This window comes from Oncorhynchus tshawytscha, linkage group LG29 (genome assembly GCF_018296145.1).
Source record: "Oncorhynchus tshawytscha isolate Ot180627B linkage group LG29, Otsh_v2.0, whole genome shotgun sequence".
Taxonomy (NCBI): Eukaryota; Metazoa; Chordata; class Actinopteri; order Salmoniformes; family Salmonidae; genus Oncorhynchus; species Oncorhynchus tshawytscha.
Genome location: NC_056457.1, coordinates 25,886,229 through 25,911,086, shown reverse-complemented (window position 1 = coordinate 25,911,086; position 24,858 = coordinate 25,886,229). Strand labels below are relative to the sequence as shown.

At 39.0% G+C, this 24,858-nt stretch overlaps 2 protein-coding genes across 4 annotated transcripts; both read right to left on the bottom strand.

Annotated features, from left to right (window-relative positions):
• Positions 1-4,233: 4,233 nt before the first annotated feature.
• LOC112227664 (polycomb complex protein BMI-1-A) lies at positions 4,234-13,261 on the bottom strand. Of its 3 annotated transcripts, none has more exons than XM_024392467.2 (10): positions 12,866-13,261; positions 8,772-8,902; positions 8,315-8,411; positions 8,020-8,075; positions 7,727-7,777; positions 7,322-7,430; positions 6,980-7,025; positions 6,573-6,671; positions 6,257-6,337; positions 4,234-5,743 (listed from the first exon to the last, which is right to left on the bottom strand). In XM_024392467.2, the coding sequence occupies exons 2-10, from the start codon at positions 8,887-8,889 to the stop codon at positions 5,414-5,416; spliced, it is 987 nt and encodes a 328-aa protein (XP_024248235.1). In that variant the 5' UTR covers positions 8,890-8,902; positions 12,866-13,261; the 3' UTR covers positions 4,234-5,413. The 3 variants fall into 3 exon arrangements, with proteins under 3 accessions (XP_024248235.1, XP_042164555.1, XP_024248236.1); XM_042308621.1 differs by lacking the exon at positions 12,866-13,261 and adding an exon at positions 9,936-10,209; XM_024392468.2 differs by lacking the exon at positions 12,866-13,261 and adding an exon at positions 9,625-9,919.
• An 855-nt stretch (positions 13,262-14,116) lies between these two features.
• Positions 14,117-19,307, bottom strand: commd3 (COMM domain containing 3). Its single transcript, XM_024392469.1, has 8 exons — positions 18,885-19,307; positions 18,049-18,160; positions 17,662-17,725; positions 17,513-17,547; positions 15,997-16,057; positions 15,790-15,846; positions 15,640-15,702; positions 14,117-14,411 (listed from the first exon to the last, which is right to left on the bottom strand). The coding sequence occupies exons 1-8, from the start codon at positions 19,021-19,023 to the stop codon at positions 14,352-14,354; spliced, it is 591 nt and encodes a 196-aa protein (XP_024248237.1). The 5' UTR covers positions 19,024-19,307; the 3' UTR covers positions 14,117-14,351.
• Between the last annotated feature and the right edge of the window lie 5,551 nt (positions 19,308-24,858).

Below are 24,858 nucleotides of genomic sequence, written 5' to 3'. Positions count from 1 at the left end.
AGACGTTTGTAACAATGTTGCCACCGTGGTGGGATAGCCTATCAGGTCTTAGAGCAACATTGTGGCCCTGATTTCTGCATTGAACAAATAAGCCTGCATGGCTGTACATTTACGCAGTCATAGATAGATTGACTATAAAATAAAATAAAAAATACACGTAGCCTATAGGCCTATATGATGACAGAAAAAGGCTATGCGGCAACCTACATCAAACATAAGCCTATTAGACCTAGCTACAATTGTAAAATATGTCATGCTGAAATGAAGCGTTATGCTAATGGTAATGAACTTAATGGATAATAGATAAGGGGAACACTAAAGCACATTGATGGTGTGCGAAGCCTACATTATTTCAGACCTGTCAGACCAATGTGCACACCTCCAAAGTTTCTCACATATTATTCATGAAGACAACATTCTATACTCTCTGCTACAAGAGAAACCATACATTAGAAACGTGTACATATTTATTTTATTCTACTAGGAATTAAAAACATTTCATATATGTAGGCCATATTGAATTGTTTTAATTAAAAACAACAGATGAAAAAGCAAAATCGTTTCATGACGAAATATTTCAGCAGAATGTAAAAATTAACAATATTAGGCTAATACATGGGCCTAATGTATGTCCACTTGGGAAATTCAGCATGAATTAAATTCAATTACTGTACCTTTATTTTGAGTAAATCAGTAAATCCAAATATTGATCAGAGAAGGAATGAGTTGGGAAAGAGGTTCTAGAAATTTAGACCCGCAATCAATCAATCAATTCATTCATAAAAACAAAACACTACAAAAGCAGCAGGCAATTGCAAAATATCTTGTGATTGTGCACTCAAACCCTTCTATGCAATCTTCACAGACACTGTTTTAAAATTGCACAGATAAATTGTGTTTACATGGAATGCATTGATGCTAGTTAGATGTAACTAACTCGTAGCAATTTAGGCAATTTCAAAGTAGGGTCTGTATCTAATTATTTGACAAAGTAGGCAATTGTATCTGCAGTTACCATAGCTATATGCCTATAGCTGAGTCATTAGGCCTAGACTTACAACAACATACATTACATTCAGTAGCTCAATATGTAGGCATGTAGATTTATAAAATAGGTTTATATATTTAAGCATATTGCAAACATCGTATAAAAGGCTATATTACATCGAAATATTTGTCCGATTTAAATGGAATGATATTTGATGGAAGACGCTGGTTGAAGGGAAGTATAATTTACCTCAGGATAACATATCTGAGGCCAAAGAACATGATCTTTTTTTCGTTGTGGATGACCAAGAGAAAAATGATGAAAGGTGCTTAAAGTGGCTGCGCTGTCAAAAACAGGATTTTTCTGTGTTTTATATTTTCACACTTTGAGGTTGGAATAATACTGTGAAATTGTGAAAATGCTGATACCCTTTTAGTGTAAGAGCTTTTTGAAATGACCGCCTGACATTTCAGCTCGTTTTGCATGGGTGGAGTTTTGGCCTGCGTTATAAATTATTGTACAATGGGTGGGTCTAGTCCTGGACGTTGATTGGTTAAAACCGCATTCCAGCCGGTGCCTATTCCACAAGTTTCCACCCGCTAAAGCAATAAAGTTGAAATGCCTATTTACTCTGTTCTGTGTCTCATCAGCCCAGACAGACCATTTATAATCTTGATCTCCCACTGTAAAAAGCATCTAGACATCATCTCCCATTTCTTTTAGACTAGCAATTGGTTTTCAAAAGCGGAGATTGGAAGAAAACTTGCAGTCTGTCTCTCTGACATTTGCAACATTGTTTCAATATTGAAATTCGATCTCCAGCTGTCCCATTGTAATTAAAGTGTCGGGGTCGGGAGTCGGGATGAGACAGACAAGCAGGCAGCTTTTCTCAGCCAGTCGAAACCATGAATCATCATAATTTTTATGGACATGTCAATAGAAAACAGATAAAACGAAACAAAATGCAGCTAGCTTGACGTCTTTGCTGCTTCAGTTTGAAGTGATTGTGTTAGCTGTGTTGTTGGCTAGCTCCTCTGAACAACAGTGTTCTGGCGAGAGAGCACATTTTCTATACCAGGTGAATTCGGGCATCATTAGCTCATTCTTATGAATGTATCCAAAAAAATGTCACTACAGAACAGCTTAAACAAATTCAAATGAGGCTACTTTGCTGTTATTCTGGCTGCACTGCTTGATGTGACTGTAAATTAGCCGTAGTTGGCTAGCTAGCCAGCAAGGGAAAATAAAGTTGCAGGCCAGTATGGCAATAGAACATTTAGGTTGAACGACTGGTTTGTGTCCATAGATACAGAACAAAAAGCCTGAACGACTGGGTCGTGTCTCTGGCAACTGAACCAATAGAACGAACGACCAGCCGGCTTGGATAGAAATAGTATGAATAAATTCATCTGAATAAAGTTTTTAATTAAAATATGTCATTCATTATTTGAGCATGTTGTATAAAAGTGATAATGCCCTCGAACCCGGTGATTGGAGGATATATTGGCCTTGTCTCGGGTCTAACAACACCTGTGCCAATATATCATTCAAAACCGGCCCCTCGTCATTATCACTTAAATAGACCAACAAAGATCGATTCAAGCATCTCTGCCAATAACAGCTAGTTTTCAGGTTACATATCCCTTCCATAAGGCTCCTCCAATTAAGTCCCTCACTCAAACCACCCAGACAGTCCTAGAAAATGTTTTGCTTGAGGAATTGCTTTTTTGCTTAGAAGCAATTGTTGTTTCTTTTTTGGCCTATTTAATGTAAAAACAATCACAGGAATGTACTTATTGTTACCCAGAAATGATTTGATAATGATGTAAAAACAGTTGCATTGTACCTTTAAAAAATGTCAATGTCCATATTATCTGTCACCACAACCACAACCAAGATTACTATTGAAATGTAATGTACATTTCATAAAACCAACGGCCTTGAATAAAAACATATCCTAACACATCACCACCATGTCACATTTTAAAGGCTAAAGCAACAAGCTCACCAGAAACCTTGGCCCCTCCAGTGAAGGGTTGTTGGGTGCACCATGCATTATTAATGCCCTCCACTTGCCTGTCACGCTGTATGGGCTAGATAAAACAACTCACCAGTCGCCTAATGCAGGCTACACAAAATAAAAACCTGCACACTCCCAAAAGTTGTCTATCGCTCGAATTATAAGATTAAGTAACATCATGGTATCTGCGAGTCAACATGAGGCACATCAACGCCCCCAAACCTAATACCATGCATGGCCTTCAGCTCACCACTGAATAAACTGTGGACAGACCCCTGAATATCCCTGAGCTCAGTAACAATATGAGATAAATGTATCTGGGCATATAAAACTTAACGACTCGCATTTATTAATACTATAAACCCATCAAAAAAGTGATTGAATAGGACAGTCGTTTGATTTCGGCTTCAGACTACAGGCTGCGTAAACTACGACTTGGTCCTCTTGATCCCTATTTCCCGAACTTTAACTGTGTCTCTCTTCCACCCGCAAAATACGATCCAATTTGAACTCCTTTAATATTTATATTTTAATGTAATACTTTTATTTTATTACATGTAACCTACTAAAAACGTGTTTATTTTGGGGGATAGACTAATCTTGACCTCGACATAAAATCGTATATTGCAAAACTTTAAATTATATGAAAGTCAAACAAAGATGGGAACATATTTGAATTCGAATACTGAAATATATATTCTATTTCATGATGGTCGAAAAGCAATTGACAAAGAAAGATGACTTAGGTTTCAAATGCACCTAAATAAATGTGTAGATTTCCTTCACTGAAAACCTGGAACTTTCTCGCAGCATTTTTTCACCCATTAATTTTATAATCCTTTTTATGCTACATATATTGAATGCGATGGAAAATATCATTGTCAATGATATTCTGGGCCTTTTCAAAACAAACAAAACCTGAATATTTGAGAGTAGTGGTCTCTTTGAATGCAATTAAATCAGTGCTGCGCCAGTAAGAGACATCTGTCCATCTTTTCAAAATGTCCTTGGTGGTCTGCTTTGTCTGCCAATTCGTATTATTTGAACAACAAAACAACGGATATTTAACTTAACAATGCATGAATGAAACCAAAATGAAAACATTCAAAGAGACTAAAATCTAGGGAAATTTGTCCAAATAGGCCCTTGACAGATATTTTATAAATGAATACAGAAGCACATACAGACACCACCAGATATCCCAAAATAAAAACAGCCCAGCGTCTTTAAGTGTAAAATGATTTATTCAGATGTTTTTATGCTGTGCAACAGTAACAATACAATAGTTGTCCATATAATCGAGCGATAGATACAAAGAACACGGGAGACATCAAAACATTTGTCATCGAGCATGAAATGAAGGGGGGGGGGGACGACGACGACTGTTCAGGTCAAAGTATTTGACAATCGCTGATTAAATATGCATATATTTCGCTATATACATGTGTGTGTGTGTGTGTGTGTGTGTGTGTGTGTTGACTTTCTGAACTGCTTGATGACTGCAAGGCTTCAGGGTGTTTGAGGCTATAAGCAATTCGATTCCAATTTTGAGTATAGCCTAATAAAAGCATTGCAGGCTACATTTACGTAGATATTTCGTATGTTTTCCCCTAAAATCGTGGGCCTAACGCTACAATAGTTGTTTACACATTATATAGATTAATATTTCTTTGTGAAATGCTTTCCAAAAGCCAATCGAAAGAACAAGGTAGAGGCAACCATTTCAAATATTAGTAAAGCCTACAAGGTTTCATCACCATGCCGAAATACACACTTAAAATAGGATCAACACACATTCTGTTTTGAAAAAAGAAAAAAAACTTTAAAAAAAATAATATAAAGGCCATCTTCAGTCACATCTGTGGAATAAAATGCAGCTTTTGGGGGACATTAATTTGCCATTCACCACCAATCTAACAACTTCACGGTGGCCAACATCCCTTTCACTAACTTAAAGGAAATATCCACAAAAAAACAAAAAATGTTGAATTTTTGTCATCACTATTCCACTGTTAATACAGTCTCAGATTATTTAGCATGTCAGTAGCCAAATTCTAGATAGGATTATCAAGAAGCAAAATGTCACATCATCATGATGTTGATGTGGCAAGTGACAATTCGCTTCTTGAACATCTTATCTTGAATACTTGACTGCAAACATGCAAAATATTTTTGAACTAAATCAAGTGTACTAATGGAAAAAAATACAAAAATATTGTTGAGTAGATTTTTCCTTTAATGTCCCACCCTGCTATGTTCCTATAGAAATGCTTCACTTCCACTACATTAAACATATATCATATATTTATAACAACGATAACAAAAAGAGAGCGTCTACAACAATGGAACGACATTGGCATGAAGATATTAGCAGAGCGGTCTGGCGTTGGCTGTTGGCCCGGTTTTCAGGCCAGTCCCGAGGACAAAGAAGAACCATTCAGCGAGGCCTTCCGCGGTTTGTTTCCGAAGGGGAATGGTCTGGTAGGGGCTGGGGCCGAGGTGGAGGCGCCGTTGACGGGTTTGGAGATGTGGGGGAAGTGTGGGGACTGCACCGGGGTACCAGGGCTGGGCAAGGAGGAGGTGGAGGGGACGCCGGCAGGGCTGCAGGCTTTGTCGCTGGCAGAGTCGCTCTCAGCGGACCGACCAGTGCTGTTCTGGCCCTCCTGCTGCGGATGACTCATCTTCAGCTTCTTACAGCTCGGTCTGACGCGGTACTTCAACGGCAAAGGGCCATTCTGAAAAATATTTGTAATATTTAGACCTAATTTGGCTCGAAAATGAATGCTTGCAGGGCGATCATGCAATTCTCAAATGTTTCCTTTCACGGAAAATAAATCATTTGAACTTTGAATAGTGAACTTCCATGCATTCCACACTCCACAGTAGACCTATAGGCCGTGTAAATATCACAGAGCAAAATGTTGAACCTATAGGCCGTGTAAATATCACAGAGCAAAATGTCTACATAATTATTTACAAAAAACTAAATCTAGCTTGGTAATTTTTTTTTACATAGCCTTTAAATACAAACAGCAAAGAAATCTTTAGATATTTGAATTCAATACACCTCTTAAATAATAAATGTCCCCACTGGACTGTGTGTGTGTGTGTGTGGGGGATTAGGTTGGCATAACTTCCTTGCCTGGGAGTTCACAATTTCCATTGTTAAATTGTAAATAACTTTATGCTCAAAGTCAAACCCTTTTTCAACTGTTTTTATAAATGTCCCCTTTAATGTTGTTTCTTACCCTTCTCCAGGTGTAGATGTAGGCTACGTCCATTAATGTGTAGTAATCTTTCAGGGGTTCATCTTCATACATCACTTCAACCTATATTGTAGAAATTACACTATTATTTTATTAAATAGGCTAAGTAGTATTTTTTTCTCTATTCAACTTCCATTGTCCTCCGATATAATATATTTTCAAATCATCTTGCAGTGATTTGTACTAATGTTTCTAAATTCATCTTATTTACTTAAAAAAATGTTTTAATTTTAAAAAAGGGATGCAAGAGATATGGCTGTGTTATTTTAAAAAGTCAAACAAACTGATAAATCTTTACCTGATAGGTACAAGGAATGTCCATCTTACTGCGGAGGAACTTTCTCAGGTGCATGATGGTCATGGCTGCAGGACACTGCAGATACCTCTTATTATTGACCTGGAGGAGGACACACAGATTTCCTGAGAATGTAGATAGTTTCTAAAGACAATTGGATTTGAGGGAGACTTCACTACACACTATATTTTGTTTTCTACTTTAAAGTATTAATAATGTCCAGTTCCATCATAGAAAATAGACATGAGACATGCAGTTGGATTTGAAGACAAGTTCTTTAAAGGCCCAGATTTAAGAAAAACTGTATATCAGAAACCAATCAATAGGCTCTGTGCAACAACAGAGTGTCAGAACTATCCAGAACTATCTGACAGAGGAACGCTCCTGAGCTTCAGCAGTAGGCAGCCTACCTGTTCTTTAGACTGTTTGTCCTCAGCCACGCCTGTCTTTTTAGCCCTGAGAAAAACAATGTCACACTTGTGTTAGAAAACATCTTGATAATGACCTCAAGATCTTCATGGTCAGAAATGTAACTTAAAAAAAAATGACAATACACTGCTAATACCAAAGTCAAGATTAAAAGTATTCTAGAAAGGAAGTCGTTCATGTACACTAAATAAGACACACGAACACAACTGAGCTAATCAGTTTAGCACACTGAACTATAATAACCATAAGTATTCACCTAGACATTTAAGTATATCGGATCATTTCCAAAAAGTCTGGCTGTAAGAGACATGTTGTTGACGTACTTATTGTGGTCGAAGAACTCAATGGAGAGGCTGATGATTTCATCGTCTGTGATGATTCTCTTGTCCTCGTCAGCCACCTCCCCTCGATCCTCATTAGACCTTGTCGTCGCTACACACACATACAAACAAAATCAACAAGTTGCAAGAGTTTCCTCAGAAACTGAAAATCGTGAAAGTGAGATCTCAGAAATCCTAGTCACAATCAACTAATAATATATTGAAGTTTGAGGCGAAAATCAAGACAATCTTACTGGAGCAGAAAATAAATACAGCCTATTCAACCGTTTTGGTTAGAAATAAACTACTTAATGAGAATAACATATTATATATATACACACACACATGAATTAACTTGGTACAACTTCAGTGGACTTGCACCCTGGCTGCCCTTTCCAATAGACTCACCATCTACAGAAGGATGTGCTGCGTAAAAGTCTCTCCTTCTCTTCATCTCATCTAATGGAAGAGGAAAAAAACTCTGTCACAAATGTTTATTACAATAGGGATTAAAAACACAAAACAAATAGCACCCATTTCAGCATGTGTCCGTAGATGGGTTTTAATCTATTTTCCACGGGAGACAAGCAAGGGGAGACAGCCGCTCTGATTTTAAACAGCATAATCAACCATTCAGGACATACAGATGACATCACTGAGAACAAGACAATGCCATCACTGATATGAGGGATTTCACTTACTTTTGAAGAGACCAGGGACCAGCTTGTAGACAATGTCTTGTAGGGTTTTGTCAGACCTTGAAGAGAGTTTTCATACTCAGTCATATTGACCCAGAACTCATTGCATGCTATGAGGTTTTAATAAATTGAAAGATGTCGAGAAAGTAGCCTACCAAAGTTAATGGAAATAGACCAATCCTTTTGATGACATCTAACTGCATTGGGTGGATAATAGCAACAAACAGCAGAAATGTGACAAAACAATGTACGGCTAAATATAAAAATGTTTTTCCCAAGAAACAAAGTGATGCATTACCTTATATTGAGCAGAGGTTTGGTTTTGTGTACTGGCACATCACAGATGGGACAATACTTGCTGGTCTCCAGATAGCGTACAATGCACATCTTGCAGACTGAAACACAAGTTTAAAAAACAGATGGATTCATTTATCAGTGGTTAACACTCTGTTACACTAACACACTACAGTTCAAATATGGTATGAATAATGGTATGAATAATGGTATGAATAATGCAACTGACACTTAGGATCTCAGATTGAAGAGTTGTTCAGTGCCACACACATTTTTTAATTTTTTAGATTTGTACTTTGTTGCATCTAGTGAATCTGACATGAATAGTACAGAACCAATGCATTCATGAGAAGAGAAAGTAAGAGTGAAATATAAATACTAATAAACTATAGTGTGAATTTACAACCATCATTTCATGACTGGTCTAATTCCCGTGTCTGTATTCAGCCTGTGTCACTCACATGAATGAAGACATTCTATAATTGTGGTGGCATCGATAAAGTATCCACCGCACAGCACACACATGAGGTGGGGGTTCAGCTCAGTTATCTTAATTCTGGTCGTTCGATGCATCGTCATGGAAGGAAGAGACCTGCGAGGGAGAGGAAGAGTCACAATCTAATAGGAACGGGTATCCTATATCTATAATAAAGATTTTATAAATTGAGGATACTTTTTTTTTTAACAGACGGCAACAATAAATGCCTATCGATCGGGTCTGCAGTTCTTTCACAGCTTGATCAAGCGGTCGTTCATTAAACCATTTGGAAGGATGTTTTGTTGTTCTACTGGTAGAAAAACACCATACGTTATGCTAATAGTAGCCTATAATAAACTGGGAAGAGGTTGGGCGTTTTTGAGACGCTGACCTAGAGCTTGATTGATAGGTAGCAATTGGTGGGAGTCGATCCGTGTGGATTTGTTGAGGGCACTGCGTTATCATAAATCCATCCTTTAATTGGGATTGTTCATATATATACTGTACATCCCAGCGCTCCTCTATAGATAGATATGGGAGAACTGCGGTCCTCGCTCAACGGATCTCATATAATCCTACACACGAAGAAACGCTATATAGACTCACGTAGCCAACCTAAACCAGCTCGTCTATTCTAACGATTCCGTATAGAAGAGCCAAAGCACAGGGGTTCTAACGTTCTATTAGCCTATTGGAACCCGATGATAATGGACAACATCATTCAGGCCAGTTGCAATATTGAATACGATATTCTTCAATGAATCCTTTAACCTTTGAGGATGCGGCAGACCGTAATTCACTCCGTGTCAGGTGTAACCACACATGGAAATTCTTACCGTTTCTATGGCAACTTAGGTTGCACTACTTGGCATCTTGCCAGTGACCAATACCGAGAGACTTGCTTTCGCTCGGAGACCGATCACCGCTCGCGTTGATGCTAATGTGACGACGAATAATAGGCTATGAAAATAAATATCAGTCCTTCCCTCGCGAAGCGAGTACAGTCAGTCCCCACACCATGGCTGCCATTTTGTAAAGAACGCCTCGCTAGAATATATTAGTGCGATTCCCGACAACAATTTCCACACCGACGCAAGTTACATTCGGTTCCTAATTCCTGGTAGCCAATCGTATCCCCATGCCTTACGCATTAGTTTGGATAAACATATTTTCCGTTGCTTGTGCCGTTTCCGTGTGCATCCTGCAGTCTGCCTGGGCGCGCGGCACAGTGCAATAACAACATGGCTCGACCTTAAGATTACATTGACCAAGTATTTTCTCTGCCCGTATGAAGTTGAAGCCCCAGAGAAACCTCGCCACTGATCAGCCAACACAACATGGATCACGAATTAAGTGCCATATAACGGCCAGATTCAAAAAGCCAGCAGGTAACGTCAATGTAGTGTAGGAACAGGTTTCGAAAACACTGTCTGGAGGGAGGGACATTTTTAAATAAGTTCCACAATATTTTTTGTATACATTTTTGGGGGGCGTTAATAGGCTACTAGCTTTTTTTCTGCAACATGGTGACTGCGGTGCCAACTTAACGACTATGGGTCTGCGTCCGTCTGAGCCTTCAGTCAAAACATGGGGGAAATTGACTGATTCTGTGTGGCAGAAGCTTTTGGCTTCCTGGCACAAGGAATAAAACTCACGAACAAACAAGAAACATAGTCACATGGGCACTGCTGGTCATGCGTAACAGCACGCTCGCGCTATATAAATTGGAACGATTCTGCGTGTATGGTGAAAGAAAAACTACCGGGCTCGTCATTTTATAAGGATGCAACTTATGTCAAATAGATTGAGAAAAATAGATGAATAAAAATACCGATATGGACTCCACTGGTGTGGAATACCCCAGCTCTTCCTGACATTAAAAACATATATTTGAATGAAACGCAGTGAAGGATCCCGCATTGGCATCACAGTGGCTGTCATTACAGTGGCTGTCACGCATCGTGTGTAACGCAAACAGCCTGTTACGCCATCAATCGATTAACTAGCTGATGTTTGCACAACTGGCACTGGTCATAGCAGAGCCTTTGTAAAGTAAATGTTGCCACGCAGTAACATGCATATTGTAACTTCCTCTGCAAGCATCACTATGGAACAACACATGTATATATTACCCAGGACACAACTCTAAAACATCAATAAAGCACTAGAGGAAAAAGTATCCTAAAAATGTATTTCCAGATACATTTTAGTTGAGACTCATAAAACAGCGGTATTATCAATAACAATGTTGGTAAGATTGGATCCCAATTGCATTCTAGCGTACTGTACTCTAGCACATTGAGTCATGCATGAACTGTGTGTTGCATGGCGCAACTCTGGATTTCTCTCTAGGTATAAAAGAAATGGCTGAAAATGGTATGTAGGACAGGCAGGTTTTTGTCTCCCCCCCAAAAAGAAGTAAGGAAAAGTGGAGCATCAACCATGTATAATCTAAACACAATATACACTATTTCTTCTCTGGTAATACAATATGAATACAGATAATACAGTATAGCACCTATCTCCTCGTCCTCGAGTGCTGACTGTTTTTGGTCTATATATAATACCCTGCACCATTCTCGACATTTTTTGGATGGAACCCTAATCTATATTCATCAGCAGCTGGATTTGCGTCACCATTTTCGGATATTAATTTCGCTATGGGAAAGACGAGGCCTCACTTTATAGAATTGATCAATAAGTCAACTTTGAAATCTCTTTTTTTTTGCCTGGGCGTCAAAGTTGTACTTCAACAAGTATCACAAACAGAAACATTGTATCAACATAAATCAAGCCACAACAACAGTATACAAGCACCGACGTTGGCAACCTCACTCCCACATAAATCCTCTATTGGTAGGTTGTCAACTGTCAAACAACGTTAGGATATATATATTCAGTACCAAACAGCACCTTTCCACATGACAGATCATCTCCCACTCAGCATGTGCAGGTTGATAACCTGATCATAACTATGTTATTACGAAGCAAGGCATACACGTAGCAGACGCCATTGATCCATGCAAACACATAGTGTATCAAACCAATCCAGCAAGAGAATGTTCTAGCACTGTGTAAAACGTTCTTAGTCTGACATGTCTGATCTTTGCAGGGTTAATTTATTATTCACGTTCCCACTTTATAAAACATGTTATGCTCTACTGTGAGTTAACATAAAGCGTCCAGAGTGTTGGTTTCAACAGAGGAAAAAACAAACATCCGCTAAACTCATGTTGGCTGATGAAGGCCTAATACAACATCAAGGAGGCTACGGCTGGTAAAACTCAATAGTAAATAGGCCTATCTGAATTTTACAGATCATTTCAAGATGGTAAGCTACTTGACAAGACCCTTGTACTCAAACAATCAATGGACTTTTGTAGCCAACGTAAGAAAAATCCAAAAATTGGTTTCATGCATGATTCATGTGCGTCAACATCGTTAGTCACTCAGCTTGCGTGTGTACGTTCAAATCCATATTTTACAACTGTTGGTGACGATATTTTCATTAATAATTGAAATTGTTTACCCTCCACCATATAGGCTACTGAGGACCCGTTCACCAAGAGGGGAGTTAAGTTAATAAAAACAACAATTGGCGACGTGGGCGTAATGCAACCACACTGATCTGTCCCCAACATCCAAAGGATCCTATTTCTATAAAATGGGGACAGTATATGGAACCAAACCAACCAGGAGAACCATTGAACCGTGTGCTGCCGTAAACACCTCACCCATCTCCGTCCTGTTCGATTGAGATCACAGACTTTGTGGAAATCTAACAAATGTCACATAAACACTCTCCGTGAACACGCATAACAGATCATTACATGAAATACTACGTCATGTGGCGCGCTGGTTTATTGAACACAAAACCAAGACATACACGTGAAGGGAACCAAATTTAAAAAGCAGTGCCAGGACAGAGCTCCACGTCCGTGTGCGCGAGACACCGTGAAAGCCTCACATCCACCACCTCCTGGAACCCCATTTAAACCCGCAGAAAAACACAATTAAACGCCAAAAACACACTCGTTATTCGTCCGTTGGTAAGAATATATATCGAATAATACATACCTAGAGACTCGGCTGGCGATCTGCGAGACTGGAGACGGAGAGACAATGAAAGTTAGGAGGCGATCAGCAGTAAATTAATTCGAGCTCAGCCGCCATCTTGAAACGAACGAGCTGCAGACGCTGTCAATTGCGGAGAGTGCAAGGCAACCCCGGGCTCATTTCAGATGCGTAAAATTCGTATTTTTCTCCTGCTGTGCACTTTAGGTGCGTAAAGTGTCCTCCGTTGTCGAAGATTTCAGACTTTTGGCTGTGCGTTCCGAATGGTGTGTTTGCGTTCCTGATTACTTTGCCTCCAAAATCGGCTCTTTGAAAAATGCAGCAGTGTGGCTCCGTAGAAACTGACACCGTCCCCAAAATGGCTTGTAGTTCGACCGCCCCGCTCTGGTCACGTGCTATCATTCCTTAAGGGTGGCCTGGAAATTTGTGTCGGTGTATTCGGAAGGCTCGCCAATTCTTGATGCTTTGGAAAATGACACAAATAATATCTAGGTTATCCAAAGCCCATCATGTTGACTGATTGGGTCATTTACTTTGAACGTTTTAGTGGCACTTAAAGCGACAACATAATACAGCACCGATGTTTTCTAAACAATAGCCAGCGTGCGTTTTTCCAACTCCCGTTTCTATTCTGTGCCTCCCCCATGTCTATTTCCAAAAGAATGAGCTTGGCAAAATGCGTCTTTGTCATAAATGCTTTGGATACCTTTGCCAACATACCATACCAGAGCCGATGGAAATCTTTAGCTACGGTGTTTATATTCCATAACCGATGACCCCATAGCGTACTAATTTAGGATCGACCTGAAAAGAGGGGCATCTTCCAATGTTTAAGAATTAAGTATTGTAGGCTACAATAGCTCGGCTATAGGACGAGGCTCTGAACCATAAACTGTAGACTGTGCAGTTCGCTTTGGCGAGCCATTATGACTGCCACAGTGCATTGACACCAGTTTATAAACTAGATATGTAACGACATCCTCACCATTGACACGAGGTTCTCTCCAATTTGGATTATTTGTTTGATACAAATACCTGTCGCCTTCAGCTCTCGTCGTCATGTGGCACAAATCCTCCTTTGGCAAAGTCTCTTTCCAAAATACCTACAAGCTCATATCAGGCAGAAAGTGTTCTCTACATAGACTACATATCTAGAGATGATATGAAGGATGTGCCTTGGACTATATAACCTACTTTAATATAATTTGGCTCCTCTCCTCTTCAGCCTGCAAGTTCCCAGAAAAAAAACATGCATTTCATTGAACGTATTTATTGATAACAATACATCTTTGCAGAACGGACAACCAACAGTATATATACACTTACGAAAGAAATTAGTATAAAATACAATGCGGACACAAATAATATCAACACCGCTTGAAATCGCTGAACTTCATTGCTTTGAGAAGAGTGGAGCAGATGAGAAGAGGGGTCACGTGAGAAACCGGATTCCACAGTTCTTGCAGGGCGCTTCGAGCACAACGCAAGTTTACAACTGCGTAGCCTTCTCGAGACTCTTGGCAGCGTCTTTCATCTTTCCCACCAAATCCTGAAAACAAAGTCACAGTCAGTCCTCTACAAAACAGTGAACGAGGGAGAGTTTGAATCACAAACCATTCCATGGTTTCCCTCGCTGACTGCAGAAACTATGTTGAATATAAATAATAACCTTGCCTCAGTCACTCCATGTAAATCAGATTACCAAGAAATGTTCTGCTAAAACCTGGAAGGATGGGAGTCGATTCCTTTTCAATTTATTATAGCAATGTTCGTCAACTAAAAAGGAATGCAACCGTTCAGGTTCACCTTACCCAAAAGGGTCAAAACAGTGTTCCGAACACATGAACAAACTCCCTATCTCTTGGCACAAAGTAAACTCTTCAAAATACACGATGGGGCTGTTTCAATGCAATTAACTGGATAGAAGGATAGAAGCTTCAGCTGCATGGTTAAAATGTAGTGAAGAAGCCAACGCATGAGATGTTGACATGTTGAAGCAGACAACCTCAGGTCGCAGTGAAGACATTGAAAATATAAGGGATTTAGCTGACATCGAACTCAATTAAGCAAAAGTTTAAAGAACATGCCGCAATTGAGACTTTTTGTTTTAGGATAAGAATAGGTTTAGGCTAAACTTTTAATTCCTGAGACTACTGCATGCCCGGTCAAAAAAGCTGAACCGCCGAGTCTTTCCATCAATATCCACACAGAAAATGGATGATTTGGCAACCGAAAATTTGAGATATTACTGAAAAATGTGAATTAAAATCACCATTGTTCTTCTGTTAAATGGATGCATATTTAGAATAAATTGGAGGGGGAAAAAAAGGTCAAACCCGATGGATCGAACCGTCTCCAGAACAATATTGAAATTAGATTACTGCACATGGACTAAAATACAGCTATTTTGTAGGATAGGATTTACATCTCTGCTAAATCTAGTAGATACACCCATCTAGATACACATTGTTGAAAGACATCTTATTCAAGAAAAAGTGTAATAATCATTTTAATTGCAGGCTGCAAACGAAACGTTTTTTTTTTCTCCGTGTGGTTGTCTTTGTGCTCCTTCACGTGGACCTAAACGCTCATGATATAGGCCTACAGATCTGTAAAGGAGCCGAATGCTGAATTGGAAAATACAGTTTTGTCTATTCAAATCAATAGCACATTCAGAATTGTATGTCAAACACTATCACAGCCTTTCTGTGAAATGACCTTATCCAACTAATGGATCGACCCACATTCCATATAGGCTGCAACAACACATTAGCTACCTGAAGTTGCTCCATCGTGCAGCTAAAATGTAGATCTTCTGACGATCCTCCGTTGTTGGCATTCTGTAAAAGTATAGGCTAACATCGGTTATGATGACACGTTTAAATACCAAACCGTTTTAGATCATTGGGTTCTGGAAAGGAACATACCTCAACGTTTAATGAAATCAGATAGGACGGCTCGTTGACCTTATGCACATGCCCGTTCTGTCATGGAAACAAAGTTGGAGCTATATATATATATATAACAAACACATTTGTATCCTCATATATATATATATATATCTCTATCGAGTCACTATATGATTTAGAAACCATAATTATCTGATCGTATTGCCGTTTATCACCAACCAATACCTTGATACAGTACTCCAGGCGCCAGGACACGTCATTGATATGAGGTGGGCATCTCCCTAAACTAAAACGATAACCAAAATACTGAATTAGGCTACCAGATACATATAGTATTAAAATATTATATTCACAAGGCAAAGAGCATGCATTCATGATCCCATGAATAGAGATGTATCTATAGGCTGTTCAATGGTAGCCTTATTAAATGAAACATGTTTTTGTTTATTTAAACCAGAGTCATTCCAAGTGTTAGTGATATTACGTGTAAAAATCAAAAACGTCTAATCACTGCTTGAGCCCTATGGGGAACAGGCCCAGAGAAACAGTTTTCAGATTTCTGAAGTTTGTTTGTCAGGATGAAGACAAAGGGGCCACTCGTTTTGATTAATTACAGCGTAAAAGCAGCGTATATCAATGCGCTACAAACAAACGGTCCTCGTAAAATAACTGCACTTTCTCCAAGGAAAATAAACCGATTCAAAGTATTTGTTTGAACCAAAATGTCACGTCACATTTGCATGGCAATTCAACAATCTTAAACGATCAAGAGATCATGCAAAAATATAAGTCACAAATAAATGTGAACTGATTTAGGCTAGTTCCATAGCTTAGTTTGCTGCTCTCTAGGAAAGTGAAGCATAAAAATATTGAAGCGATATGGTCAATGTGCTGACAGCTCAGTAGCTATAAACTTTTATTTTTAATTGAGCTAAAAATTGTGTAAAATAATCACATTAATTGCAACGTTGCTAATCAAGCTTATTCAGTTTACTCATCTGGGTTTCTGAAAATGAAGAATATATATTTTCTGATGTCACAGTGTCACTTGTAACTGTTCAATACATTTGAAATAAACCCCAAAACTTCTATGACTCAAACATTAAACAAACACATTTGTATCCAATGAAAACCTCTATATGGTTTTAATGTCCACTCCTCTATTTTAGGCTGTACATGATGTTTCAATGGGGATGGGAATGTGTACTGGGCAAAATATATAATATTACTGGAAAATGTCAATGGAAGAGATCAATACCATTTGTAGGACTACAGGGGTGTTAATGAAGTGTAAACTGCATCATCACTAAAGTGATGTCATGTCACTAAAGTGATGTCACTAAAGTGATGTCATGTCATGTCACTAAAGTGATGTCATGTCACTAAAGTGATGTCATGTCACTAAAGTGATGTCATGTCACTAAAGTGATGTTCCATGAGCCATATGAGCCACATGAGCCAAACAGAACACAAATCCAACTCTGATAAAGTATTTTCTATACCACTGTGTCTGCATTGCTGAGATGTGTTAGAATGTGGGCCCACAGTGAACAAACGTATCTGTACTGTGGTGACCCAGAAGTATTTTTGTACAAACAGACAATATAGTACTTTATTTTTAAATATATATATTTTTAAATCAAGTAGATTTGTCCACTCAAAGCTTCAGCCGCAATAATTCCAGTCATCAATTGTTATGGCATTTCAAATTGGCCTAGAGGAAATACAGACATAATCTCACCTTGACAATAGAGTTTCCAGATCACTTCTACATTTCTGGAGAACACATTAAAAAAAGACAGTTTGGGGTTGAGATCTGGAATGGATTTAAAATGAACTTCTTTGCAATGAGAAGGTATTAACATGCTATTAACATAAGTTAGTTATCACCTGGTACGTAGTGTAGAAAACTTCTGTTCTTTCCGCATCAAAACCAACATCCTCCAGGCACGCACTGCAATGACAAAATCAGCTCCATTTTTTATCAATACAGTAATCATAATTAACTCACACTGTCTTTTTCCTGATCAAGACCAACTGATTTGATTTGTAGGCGGTGAAGTGGAATAATCTCAATGGCAGAGTGCTCCACATTTTGTCATCTTATCAAGCCAAAGGCAAGCCCTCAACATTGTGTGGACAGTAAAATATGGTCTAGGTCTATTCTCCTCCAACATTGTCCCCAGGCTCTGGGGGAACGTCAAGATTAATTATTCACCAACTTCAGAGAGGTCAACCTCCATTTGCAATAATATAACAGGACAGACCAAGCGTTACCTTATAGTGGATTTGTCAGCATTTTGTTTGACCCCCTCCAGTATGCAGGTCGTGGCAGCAGTATGACAATGTTTCAGCAACTTCTGGTCAAGACGTTTAAATTCAGGCTGATCTATGATCAGAGAAAATCAATTACCAGTTATACATCACATCTATAATAACTGTATCCTAATCTCTCCGAACTGTTGTATCGTTTTATAGTGAGCCTAATCATCTTTAGAGTGTATATTCTCCAGTTCCAGTAACCTAAACTTAACCAAAAGGGATAAAATTGGTCATGCAAATTAACAACATGCAACATTCTGTAGTGCGCGCACACACACACACACACACACACACACACACACACACACACACACACACACACACACACACACACTAAATTCTATAGCACAATTAATTCACTCTTTTCGGCTACAACTAGAAACATACAACTTCATAAAAATCTAAAATGTCGTAATTGGGAGCAATGCCATTTGCAAGTTTTTGGTTCCAGATTGCTTCCTAAAATCATCATTTTAGAACGGTAGCCAAGCCTGCACCCTCACTAGCCTTATCAGTAGGCCTATTGTCACATTTCCTGGCCATAACTAGCTACAAAGTATCCGATTACGCTACCACTTAAAGCATGAAGGATACGAACACTGCTACATTCGATACGTTTCAGATCGATGGGTGTTACACTGTATCGTACATTCCAAGACTGAGATTTTCCGATAAAGCTAGCTTTCAAGCTGATGATGCTAGCCTTCAAATCAACCTGGGAATAAACCGGAAGCTCTGGAAGCAGCAGAAACAAACGGCGACACGAAAAAGGGAAGGCAGAGCGGTCTTACCGAGAACACTACGATCTGCATGGGCTGATAGCAAACTGCGAAAAGCCACTTCTATGAACACTGAGAAGGTTTTCATGTCGAAAAACGTCGCGTCTGCTAGAGACTGCAGCCCTTTCTGCACGGACTCAGACAACTCCATTTTGAGAGAGGAATGACCCACGACACCGGATCACGTGACGCGATCAGCTGACACTGCATGCAGAACGGATAAAATAAGACAGTCACACGGCGTTCATTCACTGCTTGTACAGAAGTGAAAACATCTATAGTTTCACAACGTATTTACGTTTCATTTAGGCTACAGTAGTCCTATCTTTCATCCAGGAAAAATATATTGGCATAGTTTATTCTCGAGTAGGTCTAAATCATGATTGACCATGTGAGGCTACAGGACAGAGCACTACATCTTTTGTTGCCCCATTTCCAAAGGTCTTTTCGAGGTGGTGAACTGATAGACGTGACGTCATTGCACTCAGAAGAAGTTGGAGGGTAAACCTAACGAAGTAATCTTATGTTTACGTTAGTCCCAGGCTTACTTTAGTCCTAGGCTTACTTTAGTCCTAGGCTTACTTTAGTCCTAGGCTTACTTTAGTCCCAGGCTTACTTTAGTCCCAGGCTTACTTTAGTCCTAGGCTTACTTCAGTCCTAGGCTTACTTTAGTCCTAGGCTTACTTTTACTTTGGTCTGGACCTTATAGCCCATTTCTCAAGACAGGGCATATTATTTCCCTTCAATGAAAATCAGTTTTTCAACCCTGAGGAAGGCCCATCATGTTTGGACTAATTAGGCCTACTATCTGAATAGATCATGAAAGAGACAGTTGCATTGAGGGCTAAGTTTGGTAGTAAAACAATATTCCAAACCTTTTCCCAAAGACAACATAATATTCAGAACCTTGTCCCAAAGACAACATGATATTCAGAACCTTTTCCCAAAGACAACATAATATTCAGAACCTTGTCCCAAAGACCACATAATATTCAGAACCTTGTCCCAAAGACAACATAATATTCAGAACCTTTTCCCAAAGACAACATAATATTCCAAACCTTTTCCCAAAGACAACATAATATTCAGAACCTTTTCCCAAAGACAACATAACAATATTCAGAACCTTGTCCCGAAGACAACATAACAATATTCAGAACCTTGTCCCGAAGACAACATAACAATATTCAGAACCTTGTCCCGAAGACAACATAACAATATTCAGAACCTTGTCCCAAAGACAACATAACATTATTCAGAACCTTGACCCAAAGACAACATAACAATATTCAGAACCTTGTCCCAAAGACAACATAACAATATTCAGAACCTTGTCCCAAAGACAACATAACAATATTCAGAACCTTGTCCCAAAGACAACACAACAATATTCAGATACTTGTCCCAAAGACAACATAACAATATTCAGAACCTTGTCCCAAAGACAACATAACAATATTCAGAACCTTGTCCCAAAGACAACACAACAATATTCAGATACTTGTCCCAAAGACAACATAACAATATTCAGAACCTTGTCCCAAAGACAACATAACAATATTCAGAACCTTGTCCCAAAGACAACATAACAATATTCAGAACCTTGTCCCAAAGACAATATAACAATATTCAGAACCTTGTCCCAAAGACAACATAACAATATTCAGAACCTTGTCCCAAACACAACATATTGTATTGACCTTAACCCAACACCTACGACCTCATCAAGAGGTTCGGACCTATCCTCAGAAGTAGGATGCCAGCCGCGGGGCCATCAGAGAGTCTGAGAGATGTGGGGACATGCTCTCCAGAAGGAAGGGGGTAATGTAGCAACCTTAACCCAACATCTAGCGATGTCTACCTCATCAAGAGGTTCGGACCTCTTGACATAACGGTTAAGGTGTTGGCTTGACAGTTGCTAGATCCGGGTTGGAGACCCAGTCTCCTGTACGATAAACCAAGTTAGTTTGCAATGCGTGCATCTACAGGAGAAAGACAACCTGGTAAAGGTCAAAGATCATGACCTCTCATCTGGCTGGCTCTCATGGGTCATCCCAGACAGTTCAAGGGCTCCCAACTTTTTTCTTCATTATATTTGCCAATATCCAAATGTCAGCTAAACATTGAATATTGCAAATTGCTTTTTTTGTTCTTTATGACAATATAACCGATTGCTATGAGAAATTGCTTTGTTTTATTTTTAACTCAGTAACAACCGGTTAACCCTTTTATTTTTTGTCTCTGGAGGCTAGTCACACATCTCAGAAAAAAAACAGTTTTTGACACTGGACATCTTTCGTTACTTTTTTACTTTGTCATCTAGCTGGCTTCCGTCCGGCGCCTTATGCTCTTTCTAACTAGCCCACTTTTGTCCGTGGGATTCCGCTAACCATTAATCATCCGCGAGTTCATAGATAAATCTAAATTTGTCCCGACAGTCAATAGCCGAGGGTCAATAATAGAATATGCATAAATCTGCATTATAACCACTGACTGTCATTTGATGCCAAACCGATTTCCAATGATTAGAAACAGCCAGAATAACATAGCCTATAGCCCAAAAATGTTGTTGGGTGTAGGCTATGCTGTCCACACCCAAACAGCGACGATTTCAAAACAATCCATTCATATCCTTTACTTGATATATGACTTTCAGCTGTTAGCTGTTCGGTGACATCTTGCCTGATAGTTTCACTGATAATTCCCCAAACGGGAGAGGCCTTTATAGCCTATTCTAATTGTCCTATTTCTGGACAAACCATAATCGATTGGATTTATATATCAAGGTAAGCATGAAGTCTTAATATCAAACTCGAAAGCTTCTGTTTAGAAACTGTTGTTAAAAAGTTCATCAATTTCAAATGTTCCTTCAAATCATTATTGTAATTTAACGATGAAATGTGTTTTGTCTAAATCTGAATGTATCATAACCAGATGTCAGCCCATGCGAGGATACAAAAACGCATGGATGCCAACTGCCAAACTTAGTCTGGTTTTAAAAAAGTAGAGCTTTCCAAAACATGATGTTAGTATTTTTCTGTAATAATCGTGGATGTATAACGAAGCTCTTGAATATATTTACTCTAACCGTTTTACTCAGGAAACAAACATAAGGCTTTGGACAGGCCTGCCTCACTCAACATGTCTGGAACAGAGAAAGAGATCTTGGTGTTTGGCCATATTGCATTTATCAAGATATTTTACATTAGTTTAAATAAAATATTATATAAAATGTTTTTCTCACGTCAATGAGTTATACTCATCTCGTCGCCTCCATGGATTCAGTATTTTGTAGATGGTTTCTTACGCATTAATTCTTCAACTAAAAAATAAGAATCCTATGGGGGGGGTCACCGAATATTTTAGTTGAATGACTCACATTATGCCAAATAAAAATAGCCTGTACACTGCGGGTCCGCATATTACAAACTCAACGACATGTACAAAATAAAATAGATATAGTTGTACAAGCAGGCGTTAAAAAAATAAAAAACGGAAGTGTCAACTAGTGGAAACGTGCAAGGGGCCGGCCCTACGAGGGTAAATATTTTATTTCCTTAGCTCAATTTTAGTTTTCAAATACGTATTGTTTTATTTTTTATTATGACGTATAGCAAATTGTAAGTATAATACCAGAGCCAGTGACGCTTAAAAGCCTGAAATAATATGAGACTGTGTCGGTTTTGTCAATAACTGCAGAGCACGGACGCAGATTAAACAGATACATCTGGGTCTGAAATGTCTCTAAACAGGACTAGTCTAAGCAGCCTGAGTAAATAGGTGAATAAATTAAAATAAATTGCATTTCAATTAGACCTCTAATCCAAATACATGCCATGTGACTGAATCAACTCAAAACTTGTTCATTGCAGATTGGACTAGATATGGTCTTGGACTACTTTCACCAAAGGATCCTTAGAGTTGATTAAAAGTATAGGCCTACATTTCAATCTTAGTCACCCATGTGAATTGACATGTGACATTGGTGGATGGCTTTACAATAAATCAAATATGATTTATTTATATTCATATAAATTGCCTTTAATTACGACCTACACATAAGGATGTGTCAATGAACTGTTAATGATCAAATTGATTAATTGTGTCTTTATGTGAATATCTTATAATTGTTAATTGAGTTTTGGATTAATGTGAAAAGTTTTGATGGGAGAATTCCTCTTGTTATTTTCTGTTTTAAATGTGTTACTGAAGGACCACAGATGCCCTTATCATTCAAAGGTAACTATACAGTATGAGCTCACGTCGAAGAATCAGTGACAGTGAGCCTTTGTATTTTATTTTTGTAAATGTCTTCTGAAAAATGAAAACGCTGTCCAACGACATACTATTATGAGGTTGCAGGCCAGGCCAATTAAACATCAAGCAGGCCTATTAATGCCACGTGATTGTTAGAAAGAACAGAGATTTGTAACAAAGAACATATCATCAAAAAGTGATTTTTGTTGAGAAAACACTGTTAATAAGATATACTTGTTCAACAATGAGACAGATTCAAAGCTCTAATTTCTGAGTGCACTGCGCATTCTGTGAGGCGCGAGGAAACAGACAGAGAGAGAGGGGGCTAAATGACTTCTATGCACGCTTCGAGGCAAGCAACACTGAAGCATGTATGAGAGCACCAGCTGTTCCGGACGACTGTGTGATCACGCTCTCCGTAGCCGATGTGAGTAAGAACTTTAAACAGGTCAACATTCACCAGGTCACGGCCAGACGGATTACCAGGACGTGTACCCAGAGCATGCACTGACCAACTGGCAAGTGTCTTGCAAGTGTCTAATACCAACAACTGGCAAATGTCTAATACCAACATGTTTCAAGCAGACCACCATAGTCCCTGTCCCCAAGAACACCAAGGTAACCTGCCTAAATGACTACGGACCTGTAGCACTCACATCTGTAGCCATGAAGTGCTTTGAAAGGCTGTTTATCGCTCACATGAACACCATCATCCCAGAAACCCTAGACCCACTCCAATTTGCATATCGCCCCAACAGATGACACAATCTCTATTGCACTCCACACTGCCCTTTCCCACCTGGACAAAAGGAACACCTACATGATAATGCTATTAATTTATTACAGCTCAGTGTTCAACACCATAGTACCCTCAAAGCTCATCACTAAGCTAAGGACCCTGGGACCAAACACCTCCCTCTGCAACTGGACTTCCTGACGGGCCGCCCCCAGGTGGTGAGGGTAGGTAACAACACATCTGCCGCGCTGATCCTCAACACGGGGGCCCCTCAGAGGTGTGTGCTCAGTCCCCTACTGTACTCCCTGTTCACCCATGACTACGTGACCAAGCATGACTCCAACACCATCATTAAGTTTGCCGACAACACAACAGTGGTAGGCCTGATCACCGACAACGATGAGACAGCCTATAGCAGGGGTGTCAAACTCAAATACCCAGTGGGCCAAAATGTAAAACCTGAACAAAGTCACGGGCCAACATTGAACAAATTAACCTTTTAATATGGACCCAAACAAGTTTTGCTTTAACATTGAATATGGAACAAGCATCGCTTATTACCATACAATATATAATTTAATAGTGGAGACATGCAAAATCGAATTTCAAATGAAAAAACACATCAATGGCATTCATTTATTAAATAAATAAAATTTAAATAAAAATTGTATGCCTCTTTTCTATTTGCAGCCTTCTGATTTAAATACCAAAATAAACTTTTTCCACTGGCTAATAATTTTACAAATAAAATGATAATAAATCAATCAACCATTCAAGCCCATGCCTTGTAGCAAGAAAAAGTGCATAAAGAAAACGTTGATTATTGCACACTGGTCTAATCTGATGTGCCCAAGCCAGATACCTGGCATCTCTTCTTGGATGCTAGTTCATCAATGTCTGGGCTCAAGCTCTGAGCTGAAGAAATCCTCAGTATCGAGCGAAGATGTTCATCAGTCAGACGTCTCCTGTGAGTTGTTTTGGTCATCTTCATCG